The 15,418-nt window shown below is 37.5% G+C and overlaps 2 protein-coding genes across 2 annotated transcripts in view; both read left to right on the forward strand.

Annotated features, from left to right (window-relative positions):
* LOC308701561 (uncharacterized protein) overlaps positions 1-6,221 on the forward strand; it is a gene marked incomplete at its 3' end in the record, with an annotated part of 15,420 nt that extends 9,199 nt beyond the window's left edge. Inside the window, exon 5 of the mRNA XM_081383917.1 lies at positions 6,103-6,221. Coding sequence (XP_081240043.1) covers positions 6,103-6,221 — 119 coding nt within the window. The remainder of the gene's footprint in view (positions 1-6,102) is intronic.
* Positions 6,222-11,010: 4,789 nt separating this feature from the next.
* Positions 11,011-13,575, forward strand: LOC308701963 (ladderlectin-like). Its single transcript, XM_081384464.1, has 7 exons — positions 11,011-11,102; positions 11,462-11,521; positions 11,630-11,694; positions 11,869-11,993; positions 12,840-12,962; positions 13,136-13,247; positions 13,396-13,575. The coding sequence occupies exons 3-7, from the start codon at positions 11,637-11,639 to the stop codon at positions 13,461-13,463; spliced, it is 486 nt and encodes a 161-aa protein (XP_081240590.1). The 5' UTR covers positions 11,011-11,102; positions 11,462-11,521; positions 11,630-11,636; the 3' UTR covers positions 13,464-13,575.
* The last annotated feature ends 1,843 nt before the right edge of the window (positions 13,576-15,418 follow it).

Below are 15,418 nucleotides of genomic sequence, written 5' to 3' on the forward strand. Positions count from 1 at the left end.
GTGATTAAAGTTTTTTTGTATTATTTATTTACTTGTACATATTTTTAATGCTTTCTCACTAAATATTTCACTTCTCTTTTCAGTATGTTTATTGCCTACAGTGAGACCTGTCCAGTTATGCACTTGCGACCCTTCAAACGTCTCAGAATCAGCTGGCAGAGCAATCATTTTGGTTTGCATAAATGGAACGAATTATGGTTTTATATTTAAAAATGTTCTTGTCCCTTTGTGCGTTACAATGTTCTACTTTTTGATTTTAGGTCGGTATGATTTGCACTTGCCAAACTTGCTGTGCAGATTATGTCTGGCATGTTGGACACCTGACATGAGCGACCTAATCAGCAGTGGGTATTGGCCAGCATCTGTGAATGCTGACACACTGTTTTCTGTAGATGTCTTCAGCTCATTTGAAGAAATGAAAGCTGTTGCACCAGGTTTATCGAGACAAGGTTTTTTTTGCGGATATTGGAGAGGAGGACCTGTCTGTTTGGAAGGGTAAGATCAGTGTGGATCAAAGTTGCCTCAAGTAGAGATGAGAGAATATTAGTGTAGCTATTTCATTTTACTCCTTACTAATCGAATGTACAGGCTGGGAAAATACATGGAGACGTATTCCAAAGAAGCTTCATGGAATACACATTCTGCCAGCGCCAGTGTGAAAAAATGGCCAGTGTAGAGCACCTGCCCGGCATGTACACCCAACATGCTTGCTCTGTGCCGATGCAACAGAAAAGTGTACCAAGTTCATACACTATAAGTAACTAGTTAGGAAAAAATAGCAACTTTCAGTTTTAACCAGAATTATTGTGTCATGCAGACTGCCGGCAAAGGGATCTGTGGAGCCAGTCAGTGGTCTGCTCACGTGAAACTGCCAGAAGAGCAAGCAAACTGGATGAAGAGGGCCTTGAGGTGGTAGTTTGCAGACATGGAGTGCTACTCAAGGCTACTTAACATGTACAGGGGGGAATAATTGCTTATCCGCTGTACCTGCAGAAGGAGCTCCAAGCAGCCACAAACGGACAGTTCTTCAATCACACTTTGATGTTCTGTTGTTGTCTTTTGAGCGTAGGATCTGTTTCTCAGCTGTGCAGCAAATACTTGACACGACTCCCAAGTTGCTCTTTGTAGAAATGAAGTTTTACGCACGGCCGGGAGATCACTGGCCACAACAACCAAGTGAGTCTGAATAGAAAGATACATGTACATTTATATCATACAGTTGAGTAAAAATCAACGTTACTCAAGTCTTCTTCACTGTGATTTATTCTGGTGATTGGTTTGTAATGATCTGAGCTAATCATATGACTGTTGGTTCTACTGTGTTAAGCACTTTTTGGTTAAGTATATATGACCTTTGACCTGAGCATCCTTAATCTGCATTTCTCTGTACATTTAATGATTGAAAATGCCCATTACATAAAATATTTCTATCACACTAGTAACAATGTCTATTTCTGATATCAGGAATTACATTTTCACTAGTACTAGTTAAAGGAGGGAGGATTGTACTGGGAGCACTGGGGTGTCAGGTGTGACTGTGTGGCAATGGTAAATGGTTTACATGGCTCACGGGTCAGGTAGGAGGGCCCCTTCACAGAATTTTGCATAGGGCCCATGCAGGGAGGTCAGGATCGGCCCTGTCAATGCCTAAAAGAACCGAGCGCACTCTCAGCATGACTTCTCCTCTGCACACAATACAAGCCCACGTCTCATAGCATGATCATTCCCCACGCTCTCACGTTTGATCTTCTCTCACCTGTCGCTTTTACTCGCTCGAACACTTAACCTCGAACCTCAAATGGCAAACTGGACATCTATCCTTGAGGACAACCACGCATTTTTCTTTATCCAAAGTAGGCCTATTCCCATACTGGCTACGGTCCGCTTCATAAGAATTCAACGCTTTTCGCTTTCAGCTGGGTCTGCATCACTGGCGTCTGTTTGTCTGTCTCCATCTTTCATGGGATTTTTGCACATTTGTTCTCCCGCCCTTCAATCAATCAATGAAGTAGTTTCTGGAGCGTGATTTATTCCACCCTTGTATTATTATTATTATTATTATTATTTTACTCAGTAACAGATATGATTTTAAAATGTAGTGAAGTGCAATACTTCAAACTTAACATATTTAAGTAAAAGTAAAATTAGAAAAGTAAAATTAAAATTTAAGTAAAAGTAAAATCACAGATAACAACTACTTTAAAAAAGCTGTACACAAAACAAAACTACTCAATTATGTAACACGAGTAAATGTAATTTGTTGTTACTTTCCACCTCTGCCGATCACAGACATGTTGAGTGCATGAATGCAGTGATCTCCTCATTGTTTCTGCACACTAACAAATGTTTTCATCATAACTAACAGTGCAAACATAATGTAAATAAGAGATTTGTTGATACTGTAACGGTCACTAGCTGGAGTGCCCTTGAGAGCCACCAGAGGGCACTCCACATCAGACTATCATTATTCACTCACTACTACATTTCCCACAATTCACTGCCAGGACTCATCATCCCTGATTATCACATTCACCTGTGTCTCATTATATTGTTTAGTTCACCCCATATAAGCCTGGTTCACCTCATCATTCCCTGTGAAGTCTTGAACGTTATTCCACTGCATTTCTGTTGTTGTTGTTGTTGTTGTTGTTGTTGTTGTTGTTGTTGTTGTTGTTGTTGTTGTTGTTGTTGTTGTTGTTGTTGTTGTTGTTTCTTGATCTCTGCCAGTGTCCTGGTTTTCCTGTTTCTGCCTCACTCTCTGGATTTGTCTGTTTGTTGGATTGCCTGCCTGTGTATGACCTTTGCCTGGATTTTATTACAATTCTGAATAACACTAAATAAACTGCATTTGGATCCTCAACCTTCGTATCTCAGAGCAGTACGTAACAGATACAACGGCAGTAAGTCAGTCAGTGCAAGAACTCAGTCCAGAATCTAGAACAGAATGCAAGTCCAAACTCATGCTGTTGGCCGAATTTCGTGTTTATTTTCACACTTTCAGTTCCACTAAAGCTCACAAATCAGTTTTTTATAACAGTAAAATCTCTTTTAATGTAGTCACGATGTTATATTGTATCATGTTTATCAAAATAAAATTAATACAATTTTGCACCAGCACTTATAGCGAGTGAGTTATAGGCTTTTGCGTTTGTCTACAGTTGTTCTGTACAGTTTAAACGTTGTTCCGATTAAAAAGTTCAGAAACAGATCCTCTCTATTCTTGTCGTTCTTCAGACTTTACAATAGTATGAATGTTTGAAAAAAAAAAGCTAATGCTGAAAGTTGAGTCTGTCCAGTCTTATTTCTGGCATATGTTTTAATTCGCTTTAAGGCTGAGAATGTCCACTCGACAGAAGCAGTGGACACAGCGACAGTCACCGCAAACCATTAGGATGTGTAAAGCTGCCCCATGCTCTAACAGATTATTTGATGGAAATCAATGAGATCAGCAGGACTTTTGCCTTCAAAATCAGTCATGGCATACATTACAGTTAATTCTGTTTTTACCCGGACAGATCGAATAGAGAGAGTTCTGTGACTGGATAAGGCTGAATAAGGGATTTTTTTCAGAGTAGGGAAAGAAACATTAAATTTGTGGGTTGAAAATCTATTAAATCTACAGAAAATATATTTTAGTTTATGCAGCGCATAAAGCAGTGCAACAAAGAGAAAAGCTTGAAATTAAGAGAATGGACTATTGGGAATAATTTAATAAAAAAATCTATTAAAGCGCAAGTCAGTGATTCTGATAGTGTTTAGGCCAGCAGAGAAGGCCTTGCTGGCCCTGTCGGCCCACCAGTGTTAGCTATAAATACAAAATGGCTGATAACTGATGAGTGTATCACAGTAAGATCAGACCTTTTCATCATCTTATCAACAGGACTGATGAAAGATATAGAGATCCGCATGCATGAGATTAGCCTTCCATTACTTACCAGACTGTTGTTAAACTAGAAACATGAGCGTCATTACTGTGATTAGACGTTAAACTTCCGACCAAGAGCTTGACTCATGTCTAATTTTAAATGTTTTTTGTTTTTACTGATTATTCTACGGTGGCAATCCCCGCCCAACCCGCACACACACTCCACGCGTGAATGCGGGAGACAGGGGAGCAAGCTGTGCCGTCACCGTGGCTGTCGTCTGGGAGATATCAGCCAAATCCAGGGCTGCCAACTATCAAGCATTCACCGTGAGACTCACGCAATTTATTTTGCTGCTACCTATTTCTTGGTAGCCTGGCAAGCCAGACCTATGGCTACATCAAGATGTTAGGTCTGGCAACTCTCCATAGACACGGCTCAATCTGAGGGGCGGGATAAACGGTTATTGTCTCTCAAAATCCCTCTGCACGCAATAGGATAGCGCTACAACCAATCAGAGCAACAAGCGGTCGATATCAGTGTCATAGAGAGAATGAATAGAGAATCTCTCTATGGCTCTGATCTGTATAATAAACTTTTTCCGTATCCAGTCGGCAAAACTCCGAACACATCTTCCTTTTTAAAAAATGACTGAAGTGCTGTTCTTGCTCTTTTCTCAAAGAAAAACTTAAACTGCAAGTCCAGTGTCGCGGCCAAAGCCGATTCAAAAGACCGCTGTTCGCCAGCAGCAGCAGCAGCCGCCCATTCATTGTTTTCAAGGTTCCCTAACGGTTGCAACTTTGTCGTCATTTTGTTAAGCCTGCCCCACCGACTCTATACACGACGTTATTGGCCTAACCCAATTTAGGTTTTTGCAGCAAAAAGGTCTATGGAGAGTTGCTAGACTACCCTGGCTGCAAAATACATTTTGCTGCCGCTAGGGTGCGTCTAGATTTCTAGGCTAATTTCTTGGTATTTGCTTGGCGAAATTGCTAGCCAATGTTCAGAATACATTTCACACAATTATACATTTATATCTTTATTATATTATTACTTATATGTTTTGTGTTATTAATAGTAATAATTATTTAAATAATTAAAAATATATATTATTATTATTATTATTATTATTATACTTTATTATTATTTACACCTTTATTATATTATTACATTTGATACCTTTTATACAATTTTCAAGTCACTGGAAAAGACGCCTAGTTGGTACAACAGGGTCACAGAGCATTTTCTTGAATAGGAACGTAGAATTTACGTATAAATAAATGGACAATTTTGATGATGTAGGCTGATAATGAGCTTCCCCTCTTTGAAAGACCAGCAGCCGCCACTGAAAGAGAGTGAAATGAACATTATAATTTAAAGTTACAGAACATCAGCACATCTGTCATTGAACAAGTTCTGTCTGAAATGTTGATTTTTCCATAGGGATGCTTTTGCCAGTAGGCTATAAATGAGGAATGTGAAATTCAGAGTGTACAAAGAAACTAGAGAATGAGAAACCTCAGTGTTGGACTTTCTAGTCCATCGTTGGATTATTTTCCTGTCTGCATGGAAAAATAATCACACACGCAATAAAATGCTAATTTTGCCAAATAAAGATGTTTACCTTTACTGTAGTGTCTGTAGGTGGTGCTTGCCTCTTCCAGACATCCAGCGACAATAGATGATCCAACCAACAGTTACAGCCAGAAGCAGAACAGCAACACAGATCAGTGAAATATAACAGAGAAAATTCAACTGTAACCAACTGTAGAAAAAATAGCCTATGATTAGGGATAACACTGTAAAGAGGATATTATTAAATCAGAGGGATTGTTAAAGAAATTCTTACGCCAATAATTTTTAAAATTGTAGTTAAAAATAGTAAAATCCCCCAAAAATAAAGCTGAATGAAATCTGATCATGTAAAAAAGCATAATAAGTCATCTTTGAAGTTCAATCAGTTCACAGTTTACTGGAGAGATCTTCTATACTTCCAGCGGCTGTAGAAAATGAGGACCCAGCCTCGAACTAACTAAGGACACTAAAAACACACACACTAATGTTTCAGGAACATGGATGATCAGTTGATGTCATTTCTACAGGTTCTGATAGATCAACCGTACAGATAATTCTAGCAACGTACGAACATGTTGTTTGGTTCTTTACACAAATGTGGTTATTTAAAGATATATCATTCTTAAGAAACTATCTGTTGATTCTTCAACTGATCCTCCATTAGTCTCCTCCTCTTGTGGATCTGATGTCATAAACCAGAAGAATGACAGTAGCCACGCCCACCACAGCAGAGACGACCAATCGGATCACAGCTTCAGTAGATCCACAGCAGTGGACTTCTAATCCAACACTACGAGCTTCAAAACTACGAGATAGGCTAGTATCTAGTCATCTTCCTGCCAAAAAACAGATTACTTGGCTTTACAGACAGTTAAAAGGTACTTACAAATGTGGGTCTTGTAATCATTGTTCTAATATTAAAGAATGCAAATAATTCTGTAATTGCAAGACACATAAAATGTACAGCATTTAAGCATTCATTAATTGCAATACTACTTTTGTGGTATACAGGTTATCATGCAAATGTGGATGCTTTTATGTAGGCCGGACCAAGAGACGTCTTAATAATATAGATATAATAGATATAATAATATAGATATAATAATATGTCCGCTTAATAATATAGAATTCATAGACAATTGGAAAAGTTTTTGGGGCAAACCTGACCTGTTGAAAAGAGATGGTATTCATCCCTCCTGGGATGGTGCTGCTCTTCTCTCTAGTAATATGGCTCATAGTCTTAGAGCTCAAACATGACAATCTGGGGCTCAGGTCAGGAAGCAGACAGACTGGCTTAACCGACCGTCTGCTAGCGGCCTCGCGTCACCAAGGTCAGATAAATCCTATCACATAGAGCCTCTTTCACCTAGCTATCATCATATAGAGACTGTGTCTGTTCCCCGAATTTGGAAATCCAAAAAACGTTTAAACCCAACTAAGGTTAAAAATTTAATTGATGTTCAACAAATAAAAAACAGCTATAATACAGATGAGCAAATGCTAAAGCTTGGGTTGCTGAATATTCGATCGCTTACTTCAAAAGCACTCGTTGTTAACGATATGATTTCAGATAATAACCTAGATGTGCTGTGTTTGACAGAAACCTGGCTAAAACCAAACGATTACATTACTTTAAATGAATCAACCCCGCAAGATTACAGTTATAAACATGAGCCTCGTCTGAAACGCAAAGGGGGTGGTGTTGCTGTAATTTATAGTAATAGTTTCAAAACCACTAAGAAATCAATTTTTAAATATAATTCTTTTGAAGCATTGGTGCTTAATGTAAAAATATATAGTGTAAACGATAAATCACGTTTGAGATTTGTGCTGGCTACTGTATACAGGCCACCAGGGCACCATACAGACTTTATCAAAGAATTTGCGGACTTTCTATCAGAATTAATATTGACTGCAGCTAAAGTACTAATTGTTGGTGATTTTAATATACACATCGATAATGAAAAAGATGCATTGGGATTGGCATTTAAAGACATTGTAAATTCAATTGGAGTTAGACAACACGTGTCAGGACCTACTCATCGTCGTAATCATACTCTAGATCTAATATTATCACACGGAATAGATGTGGATGCCGTTGAAATTCTGCAGCAGAGCGATGACATCTCAGATCATTACCTAGTCTCGTGTAAACTTCATTTAGCCAAGGCTGCAAAGCCGACTCCGTGTTTCAAATATGTGAGACCTATCACTTCTGCTACTAAAGATTGCTTTATTAATAATCTTCCTAAACAGTTTCATCATCTCAGCATCTCAGATAGCTTAGAAGAACTAGATATTACAACAGAAACGTTTAACTCTCTCTTTTCCAGCACTTTAGACACAGTTGCTCCGTTGCGCTTAAAGAAGATTAAAGAAAATAGTCCAACGCCGTGGTACAACGAGCACACTCGGGCCCTTAAGAGAGCAGCCAGAAAAATGGAGCGCAACTGGAAGAAAACAAAACTAGAGGTATTTCGCATTTCATGGAAAGAGAGCTCAATTACTTACAGAGAGGCTTTAAAAGCTGCTAGATCTGCTTATTTTTCAACCCTATTAGAAGAAAATAAACATAATACTAGGTATTTATTTGAAACGGTGGCTAAACTAACGAAAAATAAAGCTTCAAGCACCGAAGTTTCCAAGCAACACAGCAGTAATGACTTTATGAACTTCTTCACTTATAAGATTGATAATATCAGGGACAAAATTATAACTATGCAACCGTCTACTACAGTATCGCATCAGGCAGTGCATTGTAGTCTCCCTGAGGAAAAATTTGATTCATTCGTTGCTATAGGAGAGGAAGAATTTACTAAACTCGTTAAATCATCTAAATCAACAACATGTATGTTAGACCCTATACCGACTAAGCTACTGAAAGAGATGCTTCCAGAGGTCATAGATCCTCTTCTTAATATCATTAATTCGTCTTTGTCTCTAGGATACGTACCAAAAAACTTTAAGCTGGCTATGATTAAACCGCTTGTTAAAAAAACGCAACTTGATCCTTCAGAATTAGTCAATTACAGGCCGATCTCGAATCTACCTTTTCTGTCAAATATATTAGAAAAGGCGGTATCCTCACAACTGTGTTCCTTTCTTGAAAGAAATGATATCTGCAAGGATTTCCAGTCAGGATTTAGACCGTACCATAGTACCGAAACAGCTCTCGTTAGAGTCACAAATGATTTGCTCTTATCATCCGATCGTGGTTGTATCTCGCTATTAGTGTTACTCGATCTTAGTGCTGCATTTGACACCATCGACCACAACGTTCTTTTAAATAGATTAGAACATTATGTTGGCATTACGGGAATTGCACTAGCATGGTTTAAATCATACTTATCTGACCGTTATCAGTTTGTAGCAATAAATGATGAGATGTCTCATCGATCACAAGTTCAGTATGGCGTACCACAAGGCTCAGTACTAGGACCGCTGCTGTTCACTCTGTACATGCTACCATTAGGAGATATCATTAGGAAACATGGCATTAGCTTTCACTGTTATGCCGATGATACTCAGCTCTATATTTCTTCAAAACCTAACGAAACTTACCAATTCACAAAATTAACGGAATGCATAGCGGATATAAAAAATTGGATGACTTGTAATTTCCTACTTCTGAATTCTGAAAAAACAGAGTTTCTAATTATTGGACAAAAAACGTCCTCACGTAATAATCTAGAATACTGTCTAACACTTGATGGCTGCTCTGTTAAGTCTTCGTCGTCGGTTAGGAACCTGGGTGTGCTCTTTGATACCAATCTTTCATTTGAAAGTCACGTGTCTAGTATCTGTAAAACTGCATTTTTCCATCTTAAAAATATATCTAAATTACGCCATATGCTCTCATTGACAAATGCGGAGCAGTTAGTTCATGCGTTCATGACCTCAAGGCTAGATTATTGTAATGCTCTACTGGGTGGTTGCCCTGCACGCTTAATAAACAAACTACAGCTGGTTCAAAACGCAGCAGCTCGAGTTCTTACCAGAACCAGGAAGTATGACCATATTAGCCCAGTTCTGTCAAAACTGCATTGGCTCCCTATTAAACATCGCATCAATTTTAAAATATTGCTGATTACTTACAAAGCACTGAATGGTTTAGCTCCGCAGTACTTGAGCGAGCTCTTAACGCATTATAGTCTGTCACGTCTATTACGATCTCAAAATTCCGGCCAGTTGATAATACCTAGAATATCAAAATCGACTGCTGGCGGTAGATCCTTCTCCTATTTAGCACCAAAACTCTGGAACAGTCTTCCTACCATTGTCCGGGAAGCAGACACACTCTGTCAGTTCAAAGCCAGATTAAAGACACATCTCTTTGACCTAGCTTTCACATAATACATTATAGACTTCTATAATTTAATGTTAGGCTGCATATAGTAGGTCAGCCGGAACCGGGAACACTTCCCAAAAATCCTGATGTACTCGTTACATCATGAGAAGAATGGCATCTACGCTAATTTTAGTGTCTGTGTTTATCCCGAGGTTTTCCTGCAGCCTGCCGGATCCAGGCCGTATCCAGATCTGACGAAGGACCTTCGCCTGGACCGATGACAACGCAGTGCTGAAGTGCCAACTAGTCTCTCCCTATGGAGGATCCCACTACCACTCTACAGATAAGGCGTTGTCGGGAAAATTCGTCTCGCGGTCCTACCCCAAAGCAACAAATAAAATAAAATTCCTTATCAAAATTGATAAGGAAAGACAAGTATTCTGTTTAGGCTTGGCTTGTAGGGAATTCCAAACCTGCGTATATTCAAACGCACATAACTATAGAACCCATTCTAAATGCGCATGTGAACGCCATCAGTGTTTCTCACAGGTTCGCATTTAAAGTCTGTGTAGAGAGAATGGTGTCGTCTTAGCAAATGACAAATGATCATTGCGACGGAAGCAAATCAATTAAAACTAACTTTAGATGGAAATAACTTAACTCTGCTGTACAGCCGAAACAATCTCTGTTGCCTTAAATTATACGCTTATCTCTGTAAAGCTGCTTTGAGACAATCTACATTGTTAAAAGCGCTATATAAATGAAGATGACTTGACTTGACTTGACTTAAAGACAGAGTATCGGAGCATAAAAATGCCATTAGAAAAGCTCATTTAGATTACCCTATGGCAAAACACTTCCAAAAATGTGCTCAATATAATCCAGAAGCCCTAATGGTTGAGGGTTTAGAAATGATTAAAAAGAGTATTCGGGGTGGTGACTGATTAAAATAAATTTTACAGAGAGAAATATCCTATATATATATATATATATATATATATATATATATATATATATATATATATATATATATATATATATATATATATATATATATATATATATATATATATGAGCTACAGGCCACAGTATACCCTGGGTTGAATGAAGAAATAGACTTCAGTCCTTTTTTGTGATTTATGCTTTCTGTGTCTAGCCTACTTTTGTCTTTCATCATAATAGTTTTTTTTTTTTTTGGTCTTTGGATTCAATTTGCAATGTAGCCACCTAGTGGACTTTCTCTGTATGTGCATGTATTATGTCACTCAGGTGTTTCTAATTAGCACACATAAAAGAGGAAATTGTTTGGTTGGAGAGCACATCCTGAAGAAGGCTGTTTGTGCTGCTACACGTGGGTTGCTTTCAGCAATACTAGAGTAAGTAGAAATTATTCCACAAACTCTAACTGGCCAAGTTAAATTTACTTTGTTAATTTGATCTAATTTGTTAGTTCCATACATGTAACATCCTTAAATAATGAGTGTAAAACCTTTTTGCAAGTGTTTTTTTTTTCTTTCTTTTTTTCAGTTTAGAACTAGACCTTGAACTCAAGACACACACATACATTTTAAGATTTGAACTCTCTTAATTATTACTATAAATCTATAACTAATATGCCAGAAATGATAAAGTTTGATCTTTGCCCAGGACACCCGGATGTTATTGCCTGATATTATGTGTATAAATATGACCCATCTTCATTCAATTGATATGAGAATGTTCTGGTGTTACACAGGCTCTGGCTATTCACAAAATCTTCCTCTGAGATTCTGACGGCAACAGTTTAAAAACCAAAGTGAGTTCTGAATAAATGTTGTGCTTTGTGTTTAAATGCGTTGAGAATAGCAGTGTGCAGCATATGAGTGCATGCAGACATTTAACTTTTCCTGCTTATTCATTTCAGGTTCATTATGGCAATGCTGAAAAGTTGTCTGCTTTTCATTATCTTCTCCATGGGGGATGCAGAAGGTAACCAAGACATTTATTTGTAAAACTATCTAAAAACATTTTGGAAATGTACATTATTCCACTGACTAATATTTGCATGAGGGTTTACAAGTGTATAAAGTACACATATTTTCAGCACATAATCACACAAACATAAAATCAGCTACATAAAAAAAATCAAAACATTCTTTGCAGTGAATTCTACAAGCAATGTTAATAGAGTGGGCAGTTTAGCCGGTAGATGCCCCGCTGGATGGATAAAATTTGAACTCCGATGCTACAAGTACATTTCTCAATCGACTGACTGGATCACAGCAGAGGTAATGTGTTACAACAAGATGATTTGGTCGCACTTTATACTAGGTGTCTTTAACTACATCTAAAAGACAGATCTAAAGACCTGTATCAAATTATTAACTTAAACTGATAAGTTATTCTCCAGTGAAGTAAATGCTGCAGTAAAACTAATATAATTTCTACATGGAAAAGTTAGTTCAGGCAAGACAAAAGTCAATTCTATAATATCGTGAATCAAACAATATAAAATTAAGTAAAACCTATTCACCTTTTATACTGGTGTTCCCATCATGCACTGTGGCATGAATAATTAATACGTTTTGACTTCACTGTTTTCCAGCTGTATTTACCGGTACACCGTTTTATCATAGCTTTTGTTGGTAGGTTTAGTAATTTGGCATTTTGTTTAATTTTCTACTACACAATTACTCAAACAATCTATCGAATGTTACCGTCACAATTGTGGATTGTGTACCAAGTATTGAGGTGTTCAGTTGATTCAATGTAGATTCAATATCTATTGTTTGATTTATGAAGATGTTTCTAAATAAGCATACACTTTAAATGTGTGGTTTAATTCAGTATTATTTAGTCTCAGTAAAAAGTCAATTTTGTTTAATTTGCAAAAGTCTAAGTAGATGTTACTTAATTCTATGTGAAATTAAGTAACGTTTACGCAAGTACTTCAATTAACTAATTTAAATGTCAAACTAATTTTAAGCCCAATATTAAGTAGATTTTACTTGATAACAGTAGCAGTAAAATTAACTTGGTGTCAGTGCAAATTGTTACGAGGGTTTTATCAAGTAAATCAGACTTTGCTTTATTCTAAAAGAATTGGTTTTGTATTGACAAATCTGTCTCTTTAGGAAAACTGTGAAAGTCTTGGTGCGACTCTCGCATCTGTGAGGAATAAACTGGAAAATAATTTCCTGCTGAGTCTGTTGTCTTCTTCCACACGTTCTTGGATTGGTGCTAATGATGCTGTACAAGTAAGTTCAATTGTGTCCTAAAGAGACATTTGTTTGTCTACACTATAATTACTGCTTTAACCAGTAAATGCAAAGTTTGTAATGAAGATAGTTTTACTTCAAATCTGAACTTCGCTTCTTCCTGAAGTCTGACAACAGTAGTGCACTCTGTCTTCACTCTCTTCACTCTTTAGGAAGGACACTGGTTATGGAGTGATGGATCTCTGTTTTTGTATACCAACTGGTGCGCTGGAGAACCTAACAGTGCTGGTGTTCCCGAGAACTGTTTGGAGATCAACTTTAGTTGTAAGAATGCAGTCTTTTTCTTAATACTTTAAGTTCTAATTTAAAATCCAATTTCACGTCACAGTAACTATTTATAAAATCTATTTTATTTTGATTCTAACAACTCTATAATCATCAGAATAACTGATTTCATTATTCCACCTTACAGCTAACCGTTGCTGGAACGATGTGCCCTGTTCAATCTCATTATCCTCTATCTGTGTTAAGAACCTGTGAGACCTTTATGCTGTTCCACCACAGCGAGTTACTTGATTAAACCACATTTACAACATCTCTCCAATCTTCTCTGAAACACCCCTCAAATTAATAAAAGCATTGAAAAAGCCAATTGTGCATTGTGGACATTCAAGTTCATGTATGTAAGAGCCTGATCTCACGGGAAAACGTACAAATTCTACGAGGTGGCTTATTCATACGACCTCACTCTAACGAATTAGTGCTGTTTTTTTTTTTGTTTTTTTTTGCAAAATCGTGCGTTATATACGAATTGCTCAATTTGTATGAATTCATACGAATGACCTACCCCGACCCCACTCTAAACCTACCCATCACGTGGGTTTAGAAAAATCGTACGAGTGAGGTTGTACAAATTAGCCAACTTTTATCATTCGTACGAATTGGTTGTGAGATATAAATATATTGTGTGGCACTGGCAGGGGCGGATCTAGAAAAATATTTATGGGGTGGCGAGAGGGGGGCAGGAATTTTTCAGGGGTGGCAACATATGGCAGAAGTATATCTACTGAATTTAATCACAGGTTAATTGGCCATAACTTTTAATTCGTTGCTGCCAATAGGGATGGGTATATCCAGGGGTGCAACTACCCAGTGTCAGAGGGGTATGCAGCAACAATTTTGGCATTAAAAACAATAACTGTCCCATGTAATGACTGGCAAGGTCTGAGGATATGGTTGAATGGCATTAAACTAGGCTTCATCATCATCAGGGGCGGTATAGCAAAGTTCAGCTGGTTGAGGCACGTTAAATATGGATCAGATTCGAGAATCATGAGTGTAGAAGAGATTCTTTAATGAGGCACTTATTTACAATATTGATATGCATCTGTGATTGTATGTGATCTACATAAAGAAATAATTTACAATAGTATTTGTCTATGTATGTCTCATTGCACTAATAACACTCAGAAAATCAGCAACCATAATGCAATAAATATATTCCACTTAAATGTCAATATTGTAATGACCTGGCAGTCAGTGCTAGCAGCTGGGTGCATTATGGGTAATTGTTTGTTGGGAGTTGATGCGTTAAAGCAAGATGGTTGGGTTTTGTGTTGGTAAAATTGTGTGGTTTTTATGCTTAAGTTAGTTCAAGTGTTCTTGGTTCATTTACTGCTTTATGTAAAAATGTGGTTCTCACCGTCATGGAAAGAGATGTGTAAGATGGGTTTTTGCCTTTGCAGTTCATAGTCTGTGTTCTGAATAGATGACAGTACTATCTCCGGCTGATCTGTGATACTGATGCTCTTCTCGGAGAGCGGTGTATGGGATGAGTGCACTTAGCTTGCGCTAGCAATTAGCCTATTAAAATAAATAATTTAGCTCCAGTCTGCTCAAACTTTTAATAACTGGCAGTTATTACAATAATCACAAGGAAGTTAACGAAAATAGTACACAGCATAATACACTTATGTAAAGCAAAACACAATATCTTGCAGAGGTGGACAGTAACAAAGTACATTTACTTGAGTACTGTACTTAAGTACACTTTTTGAGTATCTGTACTTGAGTATTATTTTTTTTTCTGGAAACTTTTTACTTTAACTTGACTACATTTGAAAAACAAATATCGTACTTTTTACTCCACTACAATTCTGTCCTTGAGTAGAAAGTAACATCAGTCAGGGGATGATTCTGGTTGCATTTTGGTTGGAAATGAAAGTCAGGTTGACATCACAACCCTGCATCTGACTGACATCAGAACCCGACGTTGGATATTGATTGAAAATAAAAGTCGGGTTGACGTCATAACCCGACTGATGTTGGTTTCTGACATCACCCTGATTTTCATTTTCAACCACAATACAACGTCTGTCCAACATTGGAGATCAACATCAATCTGACATTGGATTCTGACATAAACATGATTTTCATTTTCAACGTTGGGTTTGGTTTTCTAAATGCGAATTTTGTCACTTTTTTGGAGCACACTA

Source organism: Scardinius erythrophthalmus, assembly GCF_964197995.2.
Source record: "Scardinius erythrophthalmus genome assembly, chromosome: 14".
Taxonomy (NCBI): domain Eukaryota; kingdom Metazoa; phylum Chordata; class Actinopteri; order Cypriniformes; family Leuciscidae; genus Scardinius; species Scardinius erythrophthalmus.